The sequence below is a fragment of the Vidua macroura genome, chromosome 7, assembly GCF_024509145.1.
Source record: "Vidua macroura isolate BioBank_ID:100142 chromosome 7, ASM2450914v1, whole genome shotgun sequence".
Classification (NCBI taxonomy): domain Eukaryota; kingdom Metazoa; phylum Chordata; class Aves; order Passeriformes; family Viduidae; genus Vidua; species Vidua macroura.
In genome coordinates, this window is record NC_071577.1 from 20,084,995 (window position 1) to 20,100,603 (window position 15,609).

Consider the following 15,609-nt stretch of genomic DNA (forward strand, 5'->3'; position numbering starts at 1 on the left):
CTGGCTTCTCCTCCATAAACCTAGGAGCAGTAACATTCTCCACTCTGCCCAGGGATGAGAAACAGCCCCCTCCCCACAGAAGTACTTCAGTATAACACCACCACAATCACACCACAATCACCAGAGCTGCAACTGTCCAAACTCAGAGAAGTACAAGCAGAAATGCTCCTCCACTGAGAATAAATATCTCAGTAACAACAGCAACTTGCAGTCATTAAAAGGTCTTAACAGGCTCACTATGAGCATGAAGTAAGAATTAGTGTGTATCGGTGTCAGAGCAAGGAAACAATTTCCTTCAGCATCACTGACACAGGTTGGTCTGGGAAGGTGGGGGCAGATAATGAAACAGCACATTGTATTTTCAAATATGTGCAACGCCTTGCATAGCTGAAGTAAGTGTTTCAAGTCGATAAACGGAGGATTGTACCATTTCCTGGAATTAGTTTAGTGAGGTGAGGGAACTAGTGCAACAGTCAGGTTTTTCTGCTTCATGCAAAAACACTGGCAAGATTTTAAATACCAGCACAATATCGTATGATATTGGAAAACTTGTCCTGTCATCTTTTTTTTTTCTTTTCCCACAGATCAGAATTTTTAATATTTCCCTCCATCCTCCATTCTTTCAATCTTTGCATCTTTTTTTCTTTCTCTCTTTTATTTTCTTTCTTTTTTTTTTTTTTTTTTTTTTTGGGAATTCAACTGATAAAGTATGAAACTTTAAAAAAATAAAAGAAAAAAAAAAAAGAAAGGAAAAAACCCTGAGAAGTGAAGATACTCTGCTCCTGCTGAGAAATAAGTGGTGGAGCTGAGCTCCTGGGAGCTCCTCCTCACTTTGAGCACTGACCGTCACAGTTCTTTTACCTGCCAACCTCTTTGGAAGAACTGTATTGATGTCCCAAGAACACAAACACTTGTTAAGCCAGTGCACATTCTCACAGAGATACTAACCAAGTATCTAAGTGAGTGAAGCAGAGAAATCACAGGTTGCTGTACTCTGAATATGAAAGTGAAAATGAACAGTGAAGTGACTTGCAGGGCTGCTGAATTCATCCTGCATGATGTGATCACCCATAAAGAGTCAGATCTTGGGAGTGATAACTTCAGAGCCAGTCCTCCCAAGCGAAACTGTCACTGTTTGAAAGCACAGCTCAGGGAGCTGAGTAGGAGCTCTGTCTCCTCCGTACAGGAGGCACTGGAATCCGGACCGTAACCAAAAGGATCTGCTCCCAAAATGAAGCTTCCCCCAAGGCCAAGATGAGAAAATTAGTTCTTTCCTGAGAAGAGGTGCCTGATAAGCTTCTCTTTCGGGCAGTCATTTTCAAAAGTTCTGAGCACTCAACTAACACATTCCAGTAACACATTCTGGAAATCAAGAAACATTGCTAATTTTGGTTTGGTTTCTCAAACATAAATGTAGCCACTTATTACATTTCCTAAGAAAAGAACTGTCATCCTCAAACCTAGTGAACTCACTTTGAAGACTTTAAACATAAAGACACTGCCAACACAGTATTAACAAAGTAATCCAACTGGTGAAAAGCAGACTGTGAACTTTCAGGGTAACTTCCTCTTTTGAGTGACTTATGTCTCCTGGTCATAGTTATCAGCAAAAGCTCCCTTGCTGGCACATTTATAGTACCCAAAACTTGACCAATGAGTAAAATATTTACAGAAATGAAATTCTGAGCTTTATTTGAAAATATTCCTGTATGTAAGGCCTAACTTAACCATTTACCATAAATACCTCTGGCTATTTTCATCAAAATCTGAAAAAAAAAGTTAAATAATACAAGTAACACTGGTGCAAAGAGTTTGCAAGGAAGGCAGTGTTTCAAAATGTTCAAATGGAACTTTCACTTTTGGAAGCATGAAAAATATCTCAGACCCAAGAAAATGGATTTAAAACTATGACCAAGTTGCTGTGCATTGCAGTTGCTGATGCAAATCCACTGGCTTCAGTCAAGTTCCCCTCATCTGCGCAAAGAAAAATTTCTGTAAGAGTACATGGTTACCTGGTAGCATAGATTGTTCTTCTAGATGTTTTAATAGATCAAGTGAAAAATGAAATACAAGTTCCAGAAAAATGTGAAATGTGTATATAAAATGCAAGGAATGGTTTATGCAACCTTCACAGATCTTTATAAATCTTTGCATTCAGTCTTGCAGATAAAATAAGTATATGAAAATCCAGATGAGATAATAACTGTACCCAAAGTATTGCACAATAAATTAGCTCTTTTTTGAGAGAAAGTGAGGTCCAGGGTAAAGGATTCAAAACTTGTTTAAATTGTTCGAATGCTTCTGAAGAAAATTGTGTATCCATTTGCAAATAACACATTTACAAAGCCTTTAGAGGTTTTACCAAGGTTCAGAATGATAATAGCCTCACTCTACTCTTATCACAGTAGTATCCAAACAGAATTGTACTTTGTCCCTTTCAGTAAGAAAGGAAAATATAGTTAATATTGTTATTACAGTGCTAAACTATTCTGTAAGATAAGCTCTGCAACTTTCATTGCATGAGATCTTTTATTGTATATAAATTGTGCATAGCAAACTCTTCTTAGCATCTAGAGCACAAAATACAAAATAAAAATATCTGTACTTAACAATAAAACAATGTATTTTCCTCACATCTTTTACACAGTAACTCAGATTAATAGAGTTTCATCAATCTCCATGCTTAGTCTATTTGGAAGCTATTTCTTGAGGTAAGTATTTACACTGAGATCTTCAGGGAATTATTGTGTAAAGACATAGAGCTGGTGTGCTGCTAGAAATGGATATATGAGTATGGGGCATGTGCTGATGACTAAAAAAGAAAACCTTTATCTGCACTGCAGTCTTCCACCGAAAGGGAATAAGCTATTGTTTGGATAATAGTACCATGTTAAAAGGTTAATAATTGTCTGACATTTGCACTACTGAATGAAAACATACTTGTGCTGCGGCTGTGAATTTCCTTGATTAGAAATTCTGTTTCCTGCTGGGATCTTCTCCAACACCAAGACATCTTGGTCATGTTCTTTGAGTCTTACTGTATTTGCTTCCACATCCTGCAAGACAAGTTACTTTCAATAAATGTGACTGCACTTGATTAGTTTCTCTAACAAACTGCATGACTTTCAAACACAAGATACTGGTGTTGGTTCTTTCCCTCTGTATTTATCTGTCTTTATTCTGTTTTCCTCACAGGCAGAATCAAAAATGAAACACTGGCACCGAGGCAAGAAGCAGAGAACTGTGGGAGAGACTAGAGCAAGAACTATATTAAAAATCTCCATTTTATGGAGATGTCAAATTAAAAAAAAGTTTGCTGGAAAACAGTCTCTCCACAGCTTGCCATATATAATGTAATCTTTATCCCCACGTATATACAAACACTATTTTCTACAATCTGACTTTTCTTTAAAATAAAATAATAATAATAAAAAGAAAATAGCATTTAAGAATAGGAAGTCTTAGCTCAGTAAACTGTTCATTTTCTACTACCAGATCACTCAGAGTAGAAAAAGAAAAAAGTTAAGTATAGTGTGCATTCAAAAAACACAGGTAAAAATTAGTAAGACCATGGACTTGGATCTTCTTTGAATTATAGACCAAAGCCTAATCAGTTCTAAGTCTCCACAGCCAACCCAGCCTTACTCCCAAAGGGATCCTCATTCCCTCCTGTACAGTAACCACAAGTCATTTTTCTAGTGGAGTACCCTTTCTGGACCAGTTTTATGCTAGTTTTGACTTCCTCTACTATGAGTGACCACAAACAGCCTGAATTTACAAAATTACAATTGGACTTTGGAACACATTTACCCCAAAATTAATGACTGTAAAATTAGTCTGGGAATATCTTTCTAGAGTTCTCTGATAAAGACATCTGTAACTTATGCCATTTGCCACTAGATTCTGCCTTGAAACTCTTGAATTTAATGTATCTGACACTGATCTATGTGGGAGTAGAGGTGATCTTGTTTTTTCAATATTTGGATGGAGTATCACCAAGAAATCCTGAGCAGCATATGGAAAATCTGAGCAGGGCAAATGCTAGATTTATAGAATGTGAGAGACAAAAGATTCCATTTGTTCATATTTTCATGTCTGAGCTGGGAACTGAAAGAGGAAAGGTAATTAACATATTCTTTATGTGACCTTCCAGACTGTCACATCTCTGTTCCACAATTAGGCATACTACAAACAAGTTTATTAATATTACTATATTCATAAAAATTACAGTCTCTAGAAAAACTTAAAAGTTCTGATATCACACTGAGGGCAGCCCTTCCCACTCTTACCCTAAGGATCCTGTTGAAGTCCTCCTTATCTACTCTCAAGAAGTGGCAGTTGTCCTCCCGCAGAACAATGGATGCTGCTCTGGGAGCATCATTCACAAGTGCTAACTTGCCAAAATCATCTCCTTCGTGTAGAGTACATACCACACCCTGCACAGAGCAAAACATTTACATGCAGAAACCCATCATTACTCTGGATTCTATTGAAAGTCCTTGTACAAACACTGGACTTCACAATCAAACACCAAAATAAATCTATTTGGCAGGAAATCAACAGCCAAAATAATGACTAGGAAACAATACTTGATAGCTGGTTATTACTATTACTAAAGAGAGGCAAGAACAGAAAAGAATCAGCTTGTTCTCTGAAATTGCATTCAGCTTGAAGGACTCTTCTCAGCCTGCTGAAGGCTGAAAGTTGTCGACTATTTTGTTTTTTATTTACAGACACCCTAAAAAATAAAATCAGGTTTGCAGAAGTAACACAGAACAACACATCTCCAGCTGTTGCACATCAGCAGCGCTCTGTTTCCTCCAATTCACGGTAAGAGAGGATCTGGCCCACCCAGTGATGTAAAAAACATGGCTAAATATGTGTTACTTAGGAACAGACTTAGCACTAGGGCCCTTGTGCTGGATTTTGGTGAAATGCTTTGTTTTCAAATGGAGGATTGTCGGGTCACTGAATGAGAAATCAATGAGAAGTAGGGTTTTTAAAAACTCAAGGGATTCCTGTGCACCAAGATCTCCTTTTTTGTCTTGAAAAATCTCTCTCATAAACAGGAAATTTAATAAAGATGCTTTCTAGTCTATGGCTTAACTAAAATTAATAGCTGGCATAAATTTGGAAGAGCTTCATCCACCCTGAGAACCACCAGTCACAAAACAGTACTTTTGTCAGACATGCATGAGAACAGTTAGTCATCCAAATGCATGACAACATGGTAGTAAAGGGATGGGGCAAAACCCCCATGAGAGAGAAGCCTGGCAATCCACCAAATTCCAGTAAATTACTTTGTCCTAAAGATACTGACGGAACTCTGATGGATTATAGTCAGAAACTGTGTAATATATCCCAAAATTATAGAGTAATGTACTGGAAGTATAATCAGTGAAACCACTGGATCATTTCTTAATAAAATTACAATCTATTTGTTTTGTCAGACAAAACAATTTTGCTCTAAATTAAACTGCATTCCTTCAAAGTTTACTCTTACAATTTCAATAATAACAATCATATAAAATAGCTTCTGAAAAAAATACCTTGCCATAAATGACTACGTTTACTGATCCCTTTAGGATAATGTACCAAGAAGTACCTTCTTCTCCCTGATTAAATACTACAAGAGAGAAAAGATTTTATGGTTAGAATATAGTTATTCAAAATATAAAAGGGCCAGATTCTTCACCCAATAAAATTCAAGGTAACTCTACAGTCATAAAAATGTCTGCCTTATGAAAGGGCATGATTTTAAAAGCAATTGCCTTCAGAATTTAGGAAAACAATTCATACCCATATAGTAGTTATTTTATTATACTGATGTGAAAGTTGCTTTTCTTTTCTATGACAGTTCCAACTACTACTTTATCAATATGTAAGGTTATCAATTACTTATTAGCATACAGGTTGGCTCCCACTAGTAGCACCATGTTCTAACCCAGTTCTCTAGTGACCGTGAATTTACTATTCATTTGCTAAAATGTCTCAGTATTAATACGTCTGAGTAATCTACCATTTAAAATCCTTTCTTTTGTGCAGGAAGATTTTTTTTTATACAGGATTATATTAAAATACATTTTAAATAGAGATTGGTCAAACTAAAAATTCTAGATAAAAACACACCCAAATTGTAAGTGATACATACACTCAACCACAGATACAGAACTAATTTTGGTATTGTCCCTGCATTTGGCAACAAACTAAGCTAACACTTACTACCCTAGGTTTTAAACATGAAGAGACAATCAAGTTTGAAGAATGCATCCAAGTTTTGCTCTTGTCATTTTAAACATTAGGAATTTAAATATTCATAGCACAGGTGAGAAAGAGATCTGACAGAACTCCATTTACTTACAGACTGTTCCTGCTTTGGGATGTGACTCAAAAATGAGGACACCTGCTAATTCCCGTTTTACCTTAAAATAGAAAGAGAAATTATAGTTATTATATGTATCTCATTCCTCCTGGTGATGAGGTCACATGATATAGCCCCGTTGCACTTTCCTTCCCTCTGCATCATTGATCAGTTATTGGTCTGCTTCACTTGATCTCCTAATTCCTATTGATTGGCTTTACAGAGCTACATTTCCTGGCTCCACATGGCTCAGACAAGGGCATCTTTAAGATATGGGTCTCCACATCTTTCTTTGTACACACACATGTGAAATGATTAACAAGACAGGAAGCTTCAAATGGTAATAGTTAACCTGCTACAGAAGATAGCCAGTGATCGTCAATTACTCCATGGAGTAATTATTCCTGTTCTCTCCTGAGGAATCTGGTTCAGACTGATGTAAGTCTGTGCTTCCGCTGTGTCAAGCTGTGAAGCTCAGCCATCTGGACTTGCTGAGTCCCCTCTCTGCCTGACAGCTTCCCAGGCAAAGCATCCAGCTGAGTACCTCTTCCAAGAACTGGAGAATGTGATGCTGCCCTTGGTGTCAGCCAGCTCCTTGCTGGGTTTGTTTTGCCCTTGGTGTGATTAGCTCTGACTGACTGGGCAGTTGTCTCTAGTGAGACACTGCTTACAACTGCTTTTTGTCACTGTAAACACTGTGTTACTGCCACAAAATAGCAGCAGCACTGGGAATCTTGTATGATCCCGAGTCCTTCTGTGTTTTATGTTTCTCTTCATGCAACCACAAGTCTCCAAGAACTTAGAGGCCAATTTCCAAGCAGCAGGATTCATTTATTTGGAGAATGTCAGCTGGTGACAAGCCATTTTTCAGAGGTACTACCATGTAACTTAACCATGCTAAATACAGATTTAGCAGGCTTCAACATCTATTTACTAGTAGTATTTTCACACCACTGTCTCATTTGTTTAAATTTAAAAAAAAGAAAATTAGACCATGAAGAAAGAGTTGGGAAGGACATCTCAAATTCTGGACACAATCCAAATGAGAATCTGATGGCTGCCTCTCCTAAAATGGGTGGAAAAATTTGGGCACTGATGTACTTAAAGGCACCCACCCAACCCTGGTGCTCAGGCACCAAGTACAAACATACTACATCAGCCACCTCTCCTAGAACTCCTTCCTGACAATCAGGGGAAGTACTCCCTTTTTGGAGCCTGGAGAAAAAGAGAGATAAATAGAGGTGCTTGGATGGGTTTCTTAAAGTGCACTGACCAGTGAACACATTCAGAGGCCTGCAATTTCTGTAACACTTAGCTCACCAAACTCCTTTATAACTTCTGCTCAAAGGCAATGGTACTTTCATAAGGCCAGGAAATACAATCCCATTAGCACTGTTCTGCACATAGCAGAGAGCATTCCTATCCATTTATGTCCTCAAATGTCTTCTCAGTTGATTCAGTCATTGGCCTTTTCTGTGAATGAATCCACTTGATAAAGCCCAAGGTTTGACTTGTTTTTAACACTGTGTTATATAATTGCTCTCCATTCTTACATTAACTTCACAGGCTTCTCTATCAGGAATTAGTTCACCACCATAAGACTTGAGTTTTATCGATTTTACTTTCTACTGCTTGTGGCATATCAACAAAACTTATTACTTTAGGAATTATGCCTTAACTTAAAATAAATCAAACATTCCATTTCCTTTCAAGTTGATTGGTCATTAATCTTCTGGTTCATAGAAGCGATACTGTCTGTTGTTCCTCTGAAGATTTCCTCTAAGCTAGTCTTAATTTCTGTCTTCTGCTTTAGTTCATGATGCACATAATAAGCTGGCATTTCCTGATTCTTACTAAAACCATGGAATCATCTAAACTTCAAAATGCCACATATTTTTTGCAGTTTGTATCACTTGCCATACTTGTTCCATATGGTACTTGCTGTGGTATATGACCTCAAGTCTGATTTTCTTCTGAGCTGAAAATATTCTGTGTTTCAAATATTTTGTTCTGGGTTATGTCCGCAGCATGGAGAATTTTCTTCACTCCGTCTCAATATCTATCCTGGGTAGTTTCTTTTGTTTAACATTCAAAGGATCATTTCTGGATCTTACAGTGGTCTTTCTTTAATTACTCTTTTCTCTACATTCCAGGAATTTTTAAGGCTTTTGGATGTCTGTTCCCACATTGAGGAATACTAGTGCAGGTAACTCTGCAGGTACCTTGGTTTGCAAGGTGCAGTTTGTCTGCAGACTGCGCTCTGTGTGGGAGCCCAGACAGACAAGAGGCCATGGACTGCCAACCTTTGTCATGGCAAACTGCACAAGTGGCACCAGCCAGGTGAAAAGACACTGGGAGACACACCAGAAGCACAGGACATGGCAAGAAGGGTGAGACTTGCGAATGCTTGGATGGTGAGGGGATAAAAGTCCAAGGGTTCCTTTATCGGGGATCCCTCCTTGGAGGCACCAGCTTGAGTTGTTTGTGTGTCACTACACTGTGAATAAATTGCTTTCTGGAGCAAGACATACAAGGCTCTGCTATGGGAAACCTGGGGTGGAAGCAGTGAGGAAACCTGGTCTGGCTGTGTGAATGGGGGATGTGCAGGAGTCCAGCTGGACCCGCCAGGTCACTGGAGCTGTCCCCTGTGAAGGGGCTCCAGCCGCAGCAGTGACAGTCTCTGGTGTTGGGAGTGTGACTGCCAGAGTCTCACAAATGGTCAAACTGGGAAATTTCCTTAACACCAATGTAATTCAGATATCAACTCCGAATGTCTATTTTCTTTTAAAAAACACAGTTCAGTTTTTTTTATGTTTGCATGGAGTACTATCTTTCTGTAATGCAGTTTCATAATTAGCTGCATCTGGCCAAGCTAACTGAGAATGACTGAAAATAACAAGAGATTCTGAAGAAAGTATTGTCAAATATGGATCTATTTTCTGACTGGTTTCCTTTTTCTGAAAGCATCCACATCTTATTGTTACCAAGTAAAGTGCTATTTAGCTTGTTCCAGTTGTCTGCACAGTGTATGGTGAGACTTAAAACAGATGCACTCTCCTGTCCATTCCATTTATCTTGTTCTCTGTGCTGTTCTTGACCACTTCAGGGAGAAAGTGTCTGATGAGCTTTCTTTCACTCAATGACCAAACTCCAACCAGCAAGCCCTGCACAGTGCACCTTTCTTCACAGTGTTATTCCTCCTCCTGACTGGTTCAAGACAAGACTCCTTAAAGAAATCAATTCTACAAAATTCAGTAGTACCAGTACTTTCATTTACACATGAACAGAGACCCAGACAGTGGCACCCGTGCCAAGTGAGGGAGAACAGGGCTGTGCAGAAATACTTGGAGAGAATTATATCTGATATGAAATAGACAACCTACACCTGCACAGTGCTTCAGTGATTCTCACAGATGGAATAAATTCTTTGCATGGGAAGTATAAATGAAAATGGTTACAGGCTCTCTAACTTTAATTAGAAGTTAATAAAAACAGAAGTAAAAATTGAGCCTCCCTTTTGGTGATGAGTTATATTTTTTAAAATTACTTACTGTAGTAGAAAGGTGAGATAAGGCCTTAATGTGGAGAAGTTCTTCATATATAAATTCTAAGTCATCTACAGTTCTCTGGCCAGGGCTATAGAGAGAAGATAAAAAGGGATAACTAAATGCAATAAATGCCCAAAATAAATACTTCAGAGAAGGACAGAACAACACAAAATGCTGCTGAACTGTCTAGTGAAGTGTACATCCTCTCTAAAGAGGGACTGAATGATGTTTCTGGTTGGAGGACTGAAACACACAAAAGATGGAAGCTTTGTGAATGCTACCTGAATGACACTGAGCAGCAGCCATGGCAACCACCTTAGAGAGGTTCTGATTAGGCAGCTTTTCTGATTAAATCAAGTGGTCTATATATGTATAAAATGGTCACATAAATCAGAAATTGTACATAAAGATTTGTACCTTTCAAAAGGACACCTGAGCATAGGGCATGCACTATTTTTCAGATGCAGTACTAATTAGTTGTAGCAAACACAGTTGTAGTGGGTTGTAAAGGAGTGTGTGAACTTCTGCTGAACAAATTGGAGATGCAGCAGCGCATCTTGGAGGACAGTTAACAACTGCTCTACAGTTAATGCTGAGTGTTGCTGTTTAGCCACAAAGGTAAATAAGAACCACTCAGTAGTTTCAGCTTCTCTCACTGAAAAATACAAGAAGCTGCCACTACTAAGAAGCATGCATTGATGAAGGAATAATTCTTCTCTAGCACAAGGAGTAGTAGGGAGGCTCACACTGTGGCTGAAATAATTGCATTTCTGTAACCTACCCAAAGTTTCTGATTGCTAAAGAAGGACACAACTACTGTGGGCACTGCAGCGTGTCAGAGATGCTTTGGAGGATCTACTAAACAGCACACAAGAGGAGTTGTGGGAGCTTGAGAGTGACTCCCAATCTTTTTTCCACTCACAAGATTCTCTTCAGTTACACTATCTAATATAACATTATTTTCTAAAAGAACAAATTCTCCTGTCATATAATTTCAGACAGCACACTGGAGTGACATACGGACACACACAGGAAAAAAAACTTCCTTTAAAGCATTATTTCAAGGTACTTTTATAGGACTAAGTCCTTCCAAACAATATGGTTTAGATTTGTGAAAAGCAGATTACAAGTAATTAATTCAATGGGCCAAGAACAAAAGAAAAGAGCAACGAACACATAAGGGAGAGGATAAATTTAAGATGCGAGGAAATGGGATACAGAAGCCCAGTCTGAGGGCAGGAGTTCCAAATGAGAAGGTTTACATGCTCCACTGTTACAACAAGCACAGTTCTAAACCCTACTGTCTGCAATGTGTGGTGTCAAAAGAATTAACAGCACAATTGAATCCTTGGACAGCCCTAAAAGAAAATCTACAATGAGCCTTTCTGATAGAAGTTTTCCTCCTAAAATGTCAGTATTACAGGAGACTAACACCTAGAGGATCAGGAAAGCCATATGAAGAAATACTGTGCTCTACAGATTTTCTGCCTAGTCACCTCCTGATCCAGCAGTCTGTCTACATCTTGTGTGAGATACAGGGAGTACCCAGCTCTGTTACTCTGGAGTTATACTGTATCTTTTTACAAAAGTAGCTGGATGAGACTTCTGGATGAAAGAAGCACTGAAGAAGTCACAGAAAACATAAGGACAACTGACATCTCTGCTAAGTAAGCTTTATTTTTCTTCTGTTCTTCACTTAACAATGACATGCATTTATTATTGCCCAGATTAAAGACACATTTAGACTGAAAACCAGTTACTCTTTTCTCACATAGAATCAAATAAACTGTTAAGGGAAAACCAGAAATTGGTTTGGTGCTGCTATGCCCTCTAGTGACTCAAAATACTCTGTTTCTGAATCTGGCTTGAAATTACAAGGCTGAGACTCCTAGTGATTTATGCAGGGCAGCTTAATTAAGTACAGCATAAAACTAAGACAGTACTAGCTAGCAAACAAAAAGTAAGGATTTTAACAAATAATAGGGAAGTAGCAACTTTAATTTTATTACATGCTTGCAAAACGAGTATGTCTCGGAAAATATAGTGTAACAAATTAAAATATTTCTACATTAAATCAAAAGATAAAAGGATAATGTCTTACTGTATCAGATCTTTGTCATAAAAACAAAGGGATACACTCTTCCTTCAGCATGTCCATTTGCTTCCTATGCTAGCACATTGGAAGGACTGAAATCTGTAGCAGATATTTGTACCTAGTCTTTACTTCTGCTCCTGCAGATGTCACGTGGAGAGATATTAGGCATCACTGTGTCTTTAAAACCTGTGTGGTGACCCACTGATGTTGATTTGTAGGATCCTGCTGTGTAAAGACCTAGTTTCTGCAGGGGACACATTCTACCAGCAATAGCTGGTTATAGAGCGGATAATAAATGGAATAGGTAGGGAACGAGGGTACACATTAATGGACAGAACTCAGGTGATATTAAGTGATCAATAAAAACTGTTCAGCGCTTGGAGAATTTACCAAGGTCAGAGACATCGAGCTTCTCTGTGACTAGGATGCTGACAATAACATAGTACTTTGCCATTGATAAGCCATATATGTCCAAGCAGTATAATTGATTATTTTTATTGTACAACTAACGAGAAAATTCTCAGATAATAAGACCAAGGGAAAAGATCAGAGACCCCATAACATTGTGATTAAGTGTCAAATGCTCTCTACTAAGAAAAAAATGTGCTAAGTGAAGCCACCAAGAACATATAACACAGATTTATTATTTCAGTCACACTGCTAACTTACTTCAGGCTAGGGCATTAAAAAAAGAATGTAATCCATAACATTATCTGAGCTAAATACTGTTGTTGGATGAATACAATTCTTCCTTTAAAGACTCCTGTTATTATTGTGTTTAGCTTTGTATTATAGAATCCTATTAAATTAGGGTTTACCATCAGGACATATTTTCATACTGAAGGGGGGAAGCATTTAAGGAGGAGCTGTATTAATTCTACAGTAATTTTTACAGGGACTTGAGCAAGGTCTGCACCTGTGCTCCAGCCATTATAAGGAGCAGAGAGCTGTGTTTGCTACTTCACAAAAAGCTATTTTCACATTCAGTATATGTGTTTCCAAAGGAAAAAAAACCACAATAGCAACAAGAGCCTGCCAAAAATTTCCCTGAGCTCTATTCTGTTTTTTAAACTATAGAACATTCTTTCATAGTTTGACAGTTAAAATGCTGCAGTTAATGTAATAAACAGAGAATTTTTTAAGTTGGCTGTCAAAACAAGTGACACTTTTTGTTAGAGATTTTAGATTTCGAACAATAGAAAGTACCTTTCAAAGCAACAGCTTCATTATACAATCAAATTCTCAAAGTAATCTTCTCATCAAAGAATATTGTCTTATTTCTTTCAGGGTAATTATCTGAGTTCTGCAACCTCTCTGGAAATGGTTACTGTTATAAAATGCAGCTGTGTTGGTTTGAAAATTGTGGGTCCTGCTCAGGTCAGCTAGAGTCAGCATCTCTGAAGCCTTGACAATTCCTTTGAACTTTTGGCAGCTGTAACAGCGTCTAGTCAAAACTAGCAGGACTCTGAGGATTCATAAGGATTTTAACAGCTTTGCTACAGCTCAGCCCAGAGAGGATTTTCAACTAACAAAATCATTACGTATGTAAACTGAATTCTAGAACAGTAGTTAATATGGTACTTGGCAGTACAAGGTTACTTCAGTGAGCAAAGGGCTGCAAAAATAAACACTTTCAGGGATAGGGAAAGATGTCAGATGAATATCAGTCTTGAGAAAACCTCTTTCTCCTCACTATATTCCATGAAAAATCTCCTATTAGTATTCTTTCAGGTGATGCTGTGCAAGTGACAACACAGAGAGAAGAGCAGTACTTTCCACAGCATCCTTTCAGCTCTCTGTAAGAAGCCCAGATGACAATCAATATTTATCCTGCTAGCGTAAACCTACACTTTCTGTTCTGGAAGTCATGACAGAAAGCAAATGTAATAGGTAGCCAAAACGCACGATAACCTAACAGGAAATTCTCCAAGAGATGACCTGCTCAGTCGGCCTGAGGCAAAGGAGGAAGTGCAGAGAAGCAGGGTCCCAGCACACACAGCATTGCTCACACTCCAATGACTGGTGTCTGCTGAGCGGTGCAAAAGGTCACTTTTGCTCCTCAGTGGAAAAGGCACAGGACATGTCTGTGAGGAAACAAGATCTCAATTCCATGACTCCCTAAGGGTGTATGGAAACACCCTGCTCTCACCTGGCTTTCCATGTATTTTGTGTGACAGGGAGCAAGTGCGCCTTTGGTTGTGTTGACTAGGTCTCTAATAAGGATAAGAAATAGAATGTATACTTCAAAACTATTGCTGCATGGTAGTGTTTCATGTTTTTATAAGCACAAGTGTTTGATGGTACTTTTGGAAATTCAATGCTTTTTAGCAAGTTTTGTAAAAGTGCTGTTGAAATGAGCTTGTGATCTAAACAGGAATGGAGCCTGGAAAGGATACAGATGGAAACAGAACAGGAACAAGCACTTGGGTTATGTGATTCAAAAATCTTTTGCTATGAAAAACGTTCTCACACTATAAGCAGGGTCCACTCCTCTCCCATAGCAAAGACAAACTTCGCCAATGGCCTCAAGGTAGCAGGATCCAGCCCTGTGAACTTGCCTGTCTTGAATGGCCCCTTACAAGTAAATCTTCAGTGAAGGTGAGTTGAAGTTATTCCTTATTCTCAGTGCATTTAATTAGCAGTAAAACATGCCTGCCATGGCCACTAAACCCTACCTGCTTAATGCTTGCCTTCAATGGAGGGTCAAACAGAGTTAATACTGGCTTTGAAGTCACTACAAAGCTGGCTGAAAAAAGGCTGTAAATCAACACAGGTTTCTCTTGTTTCCATGTACAAGGAAGACCCATAATATTAACTCATTATTCTGCTTACGGTTTCCTGAGAATCATCCTCATATGAGCATCTGGCCCAATCTGAGAGAGAAGCAGCATAGTATCCTGTAGCTCCTCATCACACTCCTTTTTCTCCTCCTCAGTTGGCAAAGGGGCATCTTCACGCTCATCATCCAAAAATCGATAAAATAAGTATTTGTCTTGAAAGTGGTGTTCCTGGTCCACTGAAAACAACATAACACATCTACTGAATGCTCCTCAACAAAGCAAACCTTGTAGAAATCTGTGTAGTATCATGTTTGTTACAGATAGATTATTTAAGAAGGGAAAGAAAGCTACAGAAAAACTGTAAGAGCATGAAACTATTTCTCATGTATGTCCAGGTTATGTAGCTTGAAGGATACACAATTGTGTACTACAAATAGTTTCCAAAAGGCTTCCATATAAGTGTGTTGTGGGTGTGTATAAATACATGTATACACATGTATGTTTTCTTTATTAGTTCTGTTTTCTTATTGTTTCAAACTATTTCATTTAATCAAACAAACTACACTGGGGAAAATGGTTATACTGTGAATTTCTAAGAGGTATTCTCTAGCACAAACACTTTGCTATACATGTTTAGACAAGCTGAAAAAAGGTAGCAAAAGCAACTAAAATCCTTGTGATGAAGCAGAAATGTGTATCATCAAGGTATAACACCAGGGGCAAGTTCATTGACCTGTGTCCTGGTGGAATAATTTAATGGAAGAACTGCCAAGAGAAGACCTCTAAAGTAACACTATGATATTGCAAAGGACAAACCCTTGGTCT

General features: G+C 38.3%; 1 protein-coding gene across 2 annotated transcripts in view; it reads right to left on the reverse strand.

Annotated features, from left to right (window-relative positions):
* The window catches only part of RAPGEF4 (Rap guanine nucleotide exchange factor 4), a 147,960-nt gene that overhangs the window by 35,564 nt on the left and 96,787 nt on the right, over window positions 1-15,609 (reverse strand). For both annotated transcript variants that reach the window (XM_053981812.1, XM_053981813.1), the window contains 6 exons: window positions 14,837-15,020; window positions 9,913-9,997; window positions 6,362-6,422; window positions 5,550-5,626; window positions 4,290-4,436; window positions 2,941-3,056 (listed from right to left, as the gene is read on the reverse strand). In XM_053981812.1, coding sequence (XP_053837787.1) covers window positions 2,941-3,056; window positions 4,290-4,436; window positions 5,550-5,626; window positions 6,362-6,422; window positions 9,913-9,997; window positions 14,837-15,020 — 670 coding nt within the window. The remainder of the gene's footprint in view (window positions 1-2,940; window positions 3,057-4,289; window positions 4,437-5,549; window positions 5,627-6,361; window positions 6,423-9,912; window positions 9,998-14,836; window positions 15,021-15,609) is intronic.